The sequence below is a fragment of the Gavia stellata genome, chromosome 28 (assembly GCF_030936135.1).
Source record: "Gavia stellata isolate bGavSte3 chromosome 28, bGavSte3.hap2, whole genome shotgun sequence".
Lineage (NCBI taxonomy): Eukaryota > Metazoa > Chordata > Aves > Gaviiformes > Gaviidae > Gavia > Gavia stellata.
The window spans coordinates 4,156,207-4,167,723 of NC_082621.1; the positions used below are offsets into that span (position 1 = coordinate 4,156,207).

Below are 11,517 nucleotides of genomic sequence, written 5' to 3' on the forward strand. Positions count from 1 at the left end.
ACCCAAAATTACACAGAACATATGTACTTTGTTCTGTTCTCCCTACACACCTGTGTCACTACAGTCTGACTGTAATACTATACTGACATATTTCTTCCCTTAGCCCAAAAAATTCTGCCAGATTTAATAGCAGAATTGATGCTTCTGATTTGCTTAGCACCTATGCACTACTGCATTTTAAAGCTCAATGTGTTGACTCATATAATACCCAGTGAAACAATCGTGACAAAATTGGTAACCGCTGTGAGCTCTTCTTCAGTACCTGTCATCAAAATATCCAGGTGTTGTACGGAAACGGACTGCTCATTTGCAAGGGTAAGGGATGAGATATTATCCCCATTTTACAAATGTAAATCTAAGGCACACAGATTACAGGCACTATTCCTACCAGTTTTTGGCACTCAACTTCAACCATTAAAGAGACAGTATCTGAGATCATTGACCATCCCTTGCTCCTCCATACATTCAGCGATTGCCTTCTCTCTTTCTTCTCTTTCTCCACCTACCAATACGCTGCTGCTTCTGCACACACAACAACTAAATACCTGAATACCTGTCAGGAGAAGGTCTGGAACCCTGACCCCAGGCCTCTTCGCGAGCACCCAGCCAAAAGACCGTAGCATTATCCATTATCCATCCCCTGCGCACATGTCCCACGAGCATGACTTCACACTTGTCCTTGTTGAACTCCGTAAGGTTTCTCCTGTTCACGGAGGTCCTTCAGGCTGGCAGTCCCTGCCCTCCAACATATCAGCTGCTGCCCCCAAGACAGCGTGGCCCACAAACCTGGTGAGGATGCTCTCCACCCCTTGTCCAGGCTGTTGCTAAAGATGCTATACACTACTGATGCCAGTATCAACCCCTGAGGAATGCTCCTCATAACTGGCCACCAGTTACAACTGTGAACTTTTGATCACTCTCCTTCGAGCCTGCCAAACCAGCCAGCTTTCCTCTCAGGCTGCAGCCCATCTATCTAGCCCACATCCCCTCCAGCTGGCCACAAGGGTCTTAAGACTGTGTTGAAAGCTTTGCTAAAGTCAAGGTGAGCTGTGTCCACCACCCCATTCCCATCTGCAGAGCCCGGCACTTCATCATTGCAGGCAATCAGGCTGCTCAAGCACAATCTGTAACTTGATAAATCTTTCCGTGTTGGCTTTTCCCAATGACCTTCTTCTCCTTCATGCCTGGAAATGGCTTTGAAGAAGTCTTCATAATTCTTCCTGTGACTGAGCTGAGGCTGTCAAGCCTGTATTTCCCCAGACCCCCTCAGTTCCCTCAGATGGGTGTAACGCTTGCCTTTTCCCAGTCCCCGGGGACCTCCTCGTGCTTCTTGGCACGTACATTCCAGCTTCCTACATTCTCCTGGGAAGATACGGAGACGCCAGAAGTGAGCTCTGGTGGAAAGCATCTGGAGAATGACTGGGGAGCTCCAATTCATAACAACCTTATTACAGCTTTCATACACCACTATCTACACTGGTATTCTTCGCATGAAGAGGCTGTTCAAAGCTCTTTAAAGGTTTATTAGCAGTTATCAGTACAGTAAAAAGCCAGCTGTGTTCTTGAAGCACCATTCAGCGGTTAGTCAACGGGGATTAAAGCAGCTAGGTTGCACAACTGAACAGTTCTATTTATAAAAATACCTTTTTGACAAAAAAAAAAAAAGATCTACAAGGAAATTTAAAAATGATTTCTAAAACTTCTTACAACATTCACTATGCAGCTCCACTAAAACTGCTGGCAAATGCAGTAGAAACAAACACCATGTAATACGAGGAAGAAAGATACTCCCAACATCACGCTTCCCTCTTTTCCTTCAAGCCTCCGACCTTCCTTCTCCAGTAAGAGACAAGAGCAGCTTCCGCACCATGCTCACAGCCCCAGACATCCAGCACCAGCACCCCTTGCTTCCTCGTCTTGCTCATTCCTGCATGAAACCAAAGCTTATACAGAAGACCACTGAATTCCATGAGCTCTGGTCAAATACTGCTTTCTGCCAGCACAACACTCAATGGAAAGTATTACATATAATCCACAAAGGCAAATCATTTTTACTGTCGTTTCTGACAGCTCAAAACCAAGCAGGCACAGCGAAGGCTTTCAGATAAGTTTGGAGTGAGAAAAGGCGGTCAGTGGAGCCGACCACTGCTGAAGGGGAAATGGCACAGCCTGCAAACAGTACCACTCCCTGACCCCTTTAATTTTAAAAATCGACCCCCTTGTTTGCAGAATGGATGCCCACATAAAGGACCGGTTTAAAAAGCCCTTGTCTTTTCCCCAGAAGAAACTCTCTGGAGGTTAAAGAGCTCAGAACAACGTATGAGGACAACAGAAGGGGAGACGGCTGCTGTAATGGAAGCAGCACTCAGAGCAGAGCAGGAGGACAAATCAGCCCCTGCTATTAGAAGGGACTTCAGTGAATTAATCTCAGCAATCAGATCTGGAGAATCGCTAACGAAGGGAAAGGTTTGAGAAGGATTAAAGCTGATACAGAAGAACTTGAGAATGGGCTCACTGACCTAGAGATAAATCTTGGATAAAAACCAGCAAGTAGGAACATATCTGAAAAATAAAACGTGGGTGACTGAGGAAAAAGGCGCGCTTGTAGATGCACCGATAGAAATAAAAAATGGGCAAACAGCAAAAGAAAAAGAACTAGCTCCCAGCAGCTGTAAGGGAGACAATCCTGTCAAACGCTCCGGGCATGCCTTCCTCTCTTTTTGAGCTAGCTGAAACAATTGCAGCAATCAGCATAGAAGAAATACATCAAGCAGTTTTCTCTCACCTCCCCAAACCCATGTACCTAATTTTACAATTTAACGTTTTTGACCAAATGGGACAGAGTCTGAAGATTCTTTCATTCATTTTGTTTTGGGGGAGGAAAAAAGAACATTTCAAGCTCTGGCACAGGCTACTTTAACGAAAAGGGAGGAACTAAATAAGAACTGCACCTGTATCGAAACAGTAAATATACGCAATACACAGGGCCTGCCTGTCAAACAGTGTTATACATTGAAGAGAACAGTACCACATCAGTGGGGAAAAAGGATTTAGAAGTCCCCAAAATTTAAGCCTCATAGTAAAGAGCCCAAAATACAGCATTTCAAAGACAGAGATGCTGCTCTATCATTAAAAAAAAAAAGAAAAAAAAAGAAAAAAAAAACAGACATCAAGAAACATGGCATTCTTCCAATTCCTTACAAAAAATAAAGCCAAAAAACTGGGAATACTGAGAAGGAGAACTACGAGATTATGAATATTCAAGAAGATTTATCTCAAGGAAAGCGTAAGAAGTTGAACCATTCCAGATTCCAGAACTAATGCAGTAAAATGCAGTAATGTGGTGGGCTGAAATGTTGAGAAAAATGAAGGAAAGGCATATTGTAAGGTTTGAAAAGAGGGGCAAAGCAAAAACGAGTTTTATAAGCATACCACAATATGGGAGGTTAGAAGGGGAAGGTCGAGGCAACGAGGAAGGCTTAAAATATGTCTCTGAAAAACTTTGCATATGCAAATCATTTAAGAATACCATAGAACACCATGAGATGACAATCAGAAAACACTGAGGAAGGACTAAAAATCCCTCGCCAGAAAAAGATTAGCATATACATTTGTATTTGATGAAAGCAAAAAAGATAAAGAATAAAACAATAAATTAAATCTCAAGAGGGTGGGAAAAGCCACAAAAAGGTTGTGGAAACAAAACTCAGTGAATGGTGCTTCAGGTAATAAAGTCACTTTTAGGGCTCTGGAAACACAAGAGGTGGGGTGAGGACATCCATTGCTTGTTACTCATAACAGGATGGAGGCAGCTTTAGTCAACACACTTGTTGTCACAGCTGGTGATGTTCAAATTTGTGAAAATACTGGCAAGGCTTAGACTGACAGAGCTGGAATATCCCCCGCTCGCCCCATACGCTCACACACAGAAGCACAAAACAATACAGGTTGATAAACTCGAGTGGAACGGTTGAGTCAGCTAATAAGAAAATTATAAACACAGTAATGGACTGAACAGACCTGTCAAATAAGAATTATTTATGAGCTATAAAGCAAGTTAGGTTAACATCTGTGGTGTTATTAAAAAAAAAGGTATTGTGGATCAGAAGTAAAGAAACACATGTTAGAATAATATGGGCACTAGCTGATAAAATTCTCTAAGATAGCTCAGCAGGAGAGAAGCAGAAACTTTATTGTCCAAGCATCTTTTATTTGTCTGGGAAGAGAGCCGGGTATATGCACAAGACAGATTCCGACCAAATAAATACGCCCAACTAGGAAGGAAAATGCGCGCACGTGTACACACAGATCTTCCCGATATATTTCCTTCCTAAGAAGAAATACATTAAATTACATCAATGAAAAACATAACTTTCAGGAAGGGTCATTTCATTCTTAATAAATTCAAGGGTTAGACTTCACTGTGGTCAGAGGGTCTATGGATTTGTCCACTGTATTGGGTTTGCGTGGCAGCGCTTTGGTAGCAGGGGGGGCTACAGGGGTGGCTTCTGTGAGAAGCTGCTAGAAGCTTCTCCTATGTCTGATAGAGCCAATGCCAGCCGACTTCAAGACGGATCTGCCACTGGCTAAGGCTGAGCTAATCAGCAACAGTGGTAGCGCCTCCCTGATAACATATTTAAGAAGGGGGGAAAAACCGGGAAGCAGCAGCCGGAGAAGAGAGGAGTGAGAATATGTGAGAGAAACAACCCTGCAGACACCAAGGTCAGTGAAGAAGGAGGGGGAGGAGAGGCTCCAGGCGCCGGAGCAGAGATTCCCCGGCAGCCCGTGGTGAAGACCATGGTGAGGCAGGCTGTGCCCTGCAGCCCAGGGAGGTCCACGGGGGAGCAGATATCTACCTGCAGCCCGTGGAGGACCCCACGCTGGAGCAGGTGGATGCCCGAAGGAGGCTGTGATCCTGTGGGAAGCCCAAGCTGGAGCAGGATCCTGGCAGGACCTGTGGAGCCGTGGAGAGAGGAGCCCACGCTGGAGCAGGTTTGCTGGCAGGGCTTGCGATCCCGAGGGGGACCCACACTGGAGCAGTCTGTTCCTGAAGGACTGCACCCCGTGGAACGGACCCATGCTGGAGCAGTTCGTGAAGAACTGCAGCCCGTGGGAAGAACCCACGTTGGAGAAGTTTGTGGAGAACTGTCTCCTGTGGGAGGGACCCCACGCTGGAGCAGGGGAAGAGTGTGAGGAGGAAGGCGCAGCAGAAACAACGTGTGATGAACTGACCGCAACCCCCATTCCCCGTCCCCCTGTGCCGCTCGGGGGGGGAGGAAGTAGGAAAAATCGGGAGTGAAGTTGAGCCCGGGAAGAAGGGAGGGGTGGGGGGAAGGTGTTGGTTTTTTAAGATTTGGTTTTACTTGTCATTATCCTACTCTGATTTTGATTGGTAATAAATTAAACTAATTTCCCCAAGTCAAGTCTATTTTGCCCATGATGGTAGTTGGTGAGTGATCTCCCTATGTCCTTATCTCATATTTTCTCCCTCCTGTCCAGCTGAGGAAGGGGAGTGAGTGAGCAGCTGTGTGGTGATTAGTCCGGCTGGGCTTAAACCACGACATCCACATACTTGAGACTTGTTTAAAAACAGATTTATGAAAGGCTAGCAAACTTTTCGGAAGAAAATGGTCTGAATTATTTGGATGGAATACCTCGAACATGTGGATACGTTTGGTATTCAGTACCACAATATGATCTGTAAGTCTGATAGGTCTTTTAATATCCCACTTCTAATACCTTCTTAAATTAAGTTATCCCAACATCTATAGGACCCACCAGCTGGATCTCATCACTCAGCAATTTCTTTCAGAAATGAAATCCAACAAGCATTTGTGACCCTCTAAAACTCTTTTGGGGTAAAAATTAGACTTCCAAAAGAGATCAGACAGAAAAAAACTGCATGGAGTCCTGGCAAAGCAGTGATGAGACCTTCACAGAAATGCCTTTTATCTTAGAAAGGCAAGAATCAAAAGAGATGAGCATTTGACAGGGGCTTTTTTAGTCCTGGAATTAAAATATAAAGTGCCAGGTTCCAAAAGGCCCTATAAATACATTGGAAGTTAGAAGTAATTGGCGCTCCCGTGAACCAGGAAAGAAGAACAAGTTTTAAAAACCCTACACCAAAAATATTATGAATGACAGGCAGGCTCCTAGCTGGTAAGCTCGAGAGAAAGAATGTGTGCATTACATCAGTTAAGAACAAGTAAGATACAATTCCTAACTAACTCAGAAGAAAAAAGCAGACCCTTTGGGCTAGTTTGTAAAGGATTACATGCCTCACACAAATTTAACATGGGGAAAAAAAAAAAGACAAGAGAACTTTAAGAATCTGTCTCAGCCTCTGCCAGAAATAAAAGGCACAAATACCTGGACTTATACCTCTCAAAGTGAAGAGACGTATAAAACCAAATAAAACATGCAGTTTAGCAGCGGAATTTTACTAGGTTCTAAAGGGAATCTGAACTCTTACAGTAGTATTAATTTAACGTGATAATGTAAGAAGGAAATAGTCCATCTGCTTGGAAAAGAAATAATGATGATAATTATAATAGGCGGAAAGATTGGATCCATTACACAGGCTTATTTCACGAACACAATACCGGAATGAATATATTAGCAGATTGATTTGATGTAAACTAATTAAATACATACCCAGATCAATAACTATTTAGTATAAGCAAACAAACGGCAGATAAATATGAGACCGGTCCTTGATAAAACAGATAAAAACAACAGAGTACCTTATAGTCTCTGGATTCAGAGAACAGGACAGAATCGCCCTGGAAGGGCTGAGTTAGGGGGAAAGAAGCCTCAGAAAAATTTCTGACAAGCAGCAACAGGCAGGAGCGCCTACCTGCAGGTTTTCACGCAAGAGCTTGCCCTAGCCATGGAGCTTCTGGCCACAATCATCGTGCTGGATCTTCAGCCAGAGGAATAAAACAATGCAGCAAAGCACAGTTCTTTCACGCTTTAAAACAAACATATTCTAGGTAAATTTAGCCCTGGATACAAACTTGTAAGTCAGAAAACTTACGTGTCTGCATTCCTCTAAATTAATTTAGAATAGAAAAATAAAGGTAATATTTAACTATGCTCGGATCACATTTCAGCTTTAAAGACACTGTTGTCCGGTAGCTTTGTGGAATATCCGTTTGTGACAGAGGAAAACACAGCCTAATCAAAATACTACTGCAGTCATAATGTGTCCTCAAGGCATTACTGTAAAATATCTTGAGTGCCCTTGAGTCACAAGAGAATTTTGTTAAGACAAGAGATTAAATATGTGCACAAATACACATGCAGAGTTGTACTGCATACGGTACGCTGCTATGAAATCCTATCAGTAGAGTTTTGAAAGTACACACACACAAAATTAACCACAGGAGATTACACAATCTGATGCTGCAGTACAAATTCATTTATTTTAATTGGCATTACTGCATGTAACTGTACATTCATACACACGTAATTGGTATTCTTCTTTTATAAATATTTTATGTGTTCCTGAACCACAATACCATAAAGAGTACCAAAGAGAAAAACCCACCCCTGCTGAGTCAAAATAAATTTTAACCACAGTTCTTCAGAGAAGTTGCTCAGCAGTTTCTGAAGGAGGAATAATAAGAAGGCATTTTACTGTTACCACTACCAGTGTTCTTTTAATCATGAAGAATTATCAAAACCACATCACAACATTTATGTATTGTTAGCTTGACTTCACTGACCCTGTTTGCTAACTATATTACTGCAAATGAAAGAAACTGCAACCAACAGTCATTTCAAAGGCCAGCACGCTCACTTGGATTCCCCAAGAAAAAAACCACAATACGTTTAACCTTGCTTCAAAGGTTTACTCCCGCACTGGAATGCAAAATGACTGGAGTGTAGGAAATTAAGATACACATACTGCAGTTTCATCCAAACCCACACACACCGGAGACACCCGAGTGGGCTGTCACCAACCTACGGAATTTAAAATCACCGCGTGGAAGGTGAATCACCAGCAGACCTGAAACCTCTGATAGGTTACCTTCACAACATAGAACTTAGGATTTTGAGTTTGCTCCCAATTCCCAGAGATGGGTGTAGCTCTGCGTTAGAGCTTCCCTGGGAAAACAGGCTGTTCCGGAGACGTCTGCCTCTCCTGGCGGGGCAGCTCACGGTCCCTCTCCCCGGCTCAACCCTCCAGATCACACTGCCCCGTGACAATGCGGCTTCTGAGGCCACGAGGCAAATCAGAGCACCAAAACCATCAGGGAACCTTCATTTCCAACTTCTATTTAGCAATCTAAATATTTTTAATGATAAATATAATTAAAAAAAATACCAATAAATACCTAATCTTTTTAAAGCACTTGGCTAAAAATATCCAGAACCCCCAGTGTCCCACCTATGCCTCCACACAAACAGCCCCCATGAAATCGTAACAGCGGAGGCGACAGTCACGTAGGTGACCTGAAGGTATGCACTCACCATGCGAAAATGTTCCAGAGAATGCACCAGTCGGACCTAGCTGTTAAACATGTATGTTTATTCAAGGGGGTGGAAGGATTCCTCAAGATCTTTTCCTTCGCATACCGAGAGACTGGGAAGGAAGGGAGGATGAAGAGAAAAGGAGCACGGAGGTTTAAGGTAAGCAAAGCAAACAAGTATGATGAGTATCAAGTCCGGTTGTTCAGAGCAGCGCAGAAGGACTGCTCCGTCACTGTCAGTGGCCGGGTGACAAACTCCTTTTGTATATTGTTAGATAAGCACTCTCCTTTCTTATCAACTTTTAAAGCATCACATTTGTAGTTCGCCAGAATTGCAAAGCTAATAATGCAAATATCAGGCTTGTAATACTGTGTGCTACAGAGAAATGTACATGGAAGATTTATGGATTTTTTCCTTACTGTGTTGCAAAAAAATACAGAATTAAATATATTTCTTAAAAAAATCTAGGCAGCAATGAATTCATCGAGTGTCATGTTATAGTTTGATAGACTAACACTTATCTGAAAAATTACCTTCCAGTGGAGGGATGTTGTCCATTTAGACACTGTTAATATAACAAACCTTATCATCTCCTTTTTTTTATTCCCTCTCCTCCCCTGAGGAATGCCACATAGAACTTCTCAATAAAGCAACTTATTTCAAAGGCAGAATTGCAATAAATTATATTAAACATACAGTATAGTCATTAGGCACCAAAGAAAACCTCATCTATTAAATACTGTCATATTGTTTTTCAAGAAGGCTTTTCTCTTTTTCTGTTCTGCTCAAAGGCAGAAGTACAGCCCTATTCAATCTTGTCATTTCAGAACTGACATTTTTCATTCACAAAATAAGAAACACATATTTGCAAAGCTCTGCATATACCAGATCCTTAATATTGCTTTGGGAGATAAGCCAAAAGGAATACTAGGGACTGATAACAGAACATCTGACAAAGATATGGCTTTGTACAGGAACCACAATTTAAGATTATTTGTCTATGTACAGTTTTCCAAAGGTTGTGAGTATCATCAGAGGACTTGTACTTTCCTGGGCTTTAAATTGTAAATGTGATACTGCACAGAGATAAGAAAATCAGAAGAGGACAGAGCCATCTGCTCGTATGTCTTCCCAAAACCTACGTTTCTCTTTACGCAGGTACCTTCCTCAGATTAACCACTCCTGCAACAAAAGACTAAGGAGTTCATAAGGAAAGAAGATCTCCTTCATAAAAGCAGTGAATGACAACCATGACCTCAGGCTCCAATTACTAAAGGCATCTGTGCAAAACAGACGTTTTTCCCACTAGATGAGATACGCACCAATTACAGTAACTAACACAAGGAAGCCAACACCACAATGCACTGCTGAAACTTTTCATGACAAGCGTCTTCAGGATCAACCAACACAAACTGGGACTCTCACCAGAAACCAGACTCTAACAGATCACTGACGTCTGAGGACCAAAACGAAGTCAGCGCTGCTACAAGGCAACTTCAGGACAGAGCGAAGCCGTACTGCTGAGAAACACAGTTCTCCTTCCCCAAACTGAACTCGGGGTAGTAGGATATTAAAGAGGGGGGGCGGGAAATTCTGGCACGGTGAGAAATATGTATTAACTTGTTTCAACCAAGGGAAAACAGCCCATTTTTTCTACTGCATTTATCACCATTGTATCTCTGCGTCCTCGCTTGTGGATTCCCACGGACACTACATAGGCACTATTTACACAGACGCACAAGCGCAAATAAACACTGTATCCCAAAATATTCAATATCTGCTGCCAGATGGCTTTAGAAAGAGAAATTAAAAATCTAATTAAAAGCTCTTACACTGCCAGCACTCCATTTTTGGAAATAAATACAAAAGTTAAATAAAAATGTTTTTAAAGCATATCAGTATTTTCATAGTGTTTGGTTCACAATCACAATCTCTCCCAATCTCCTTCAGGGCTCAAACAGGCCAAGCCGTATGAACCGGTGCTAACTGTAAACGCCTTTCCTGGGATGGTGGAAAAAGGAGACTACCAGTGACTAAACTTGGGCAATTTCTCCTTAATTCCATCTCTTCCCATTCCTCTCTCTCCCTTCTGTTTAAACAAACGAACAAAAAATTGCTACGCTATCACAAGTATTGTCTCTAATGAAGATTTCACTGCCACAAGTTATCACAGTCATTTTCAAGGAAAAAAACTTATTTTCTTAATTTCCATAACTGAAACATGAACCTTGATGTTAGTTTATTACAGGATTATGTATAACTATTATTTGTTTTTCCCTACATCTTATCTCCCCAATAAAAACACGATTGTGGTTTACATACATTTTAAAATAAATATACATATATTTTTAAATATTAAATTACAGCACAATATTAAAATGACCTATAATGATGTTTTGAGTCTGCAAGATCAAGTGAGTACATCTATTCATTAAAAAGAAAGACCCAGTGAGACCAAAACACACATAAAAGGAATACTTTCAAAAACTGTAAATAAAACACATGCATGAGGATTTGACATTTACTTACCACTGGACCTGTTTTTGCGGTTTGACTTCCCTCCTGTAAGAAGCATCTTGAGACTGTTTCGAAACATGGCGATCCTGTTCCACTTTCTGTATCCCAACAACTGTGTAACGCAAAAGAACAACAGATGTAAAAAATCAACACTCCGATTTGGTCAACAGGAAAAATGTTACAGAGAAATGGTAAGAAAGTGCTAAAAACAAGAGAAAAACTTAGAACAATGAATAACTATTTTGCCAATATGTTTCCTAACAATAGAAATCAATATCCATGTAAAGCCTACCATCCTGTTTGCTTTCATTCGTCCAGGTTATTACCTGGACAACACAATTTCAGCACTGCTAGCATGTCCTGCCTATTCTGTGAAGCCAAACCTACCAGAAAGAGTTGCCACCCTTCACGTTGCTCAGAAAAAGTCAATCTTGCTGACAACAACCCACAGACTACAAAAGCTGTTGTCTTTAGCTCCTGGGCTAGTTGACTGTCAAATTCTTCTGTGAGTTGAGTAAGTTGTCA

The 11,517-nt window shown here is 41.9% G+C and overlaps 1 protein-coding gene across 3 annotated transcripts in view; it reads right to left on the bottom strand.

Moving 5' to 3' along the window:
• TANC2 (tetratricopeptide repeat, ankyrin repeat and coiled-coil containing 2) overlaps positions 1–11,071 on the bottom strand; it is a 213,662-nt gene extending 202,591 nt beyond the window's left edge. For all 3 annotated transcript variants that reach the window (XM_059830270.1, XM_059830271.1, XM_059830269.1), the window contains exon 1: positions 11,005–11,071. In XM_059830270.1, coding sequence (XP_059686253.1) covers positions 11,005–11,071 — 67 coding nt within the window. The remainder of the gene's footprint in view (positions 1–11,004) is intronic.
• Between the last annotated feature and the right edge of the window lie 446 nt (positions 11,072–11,517).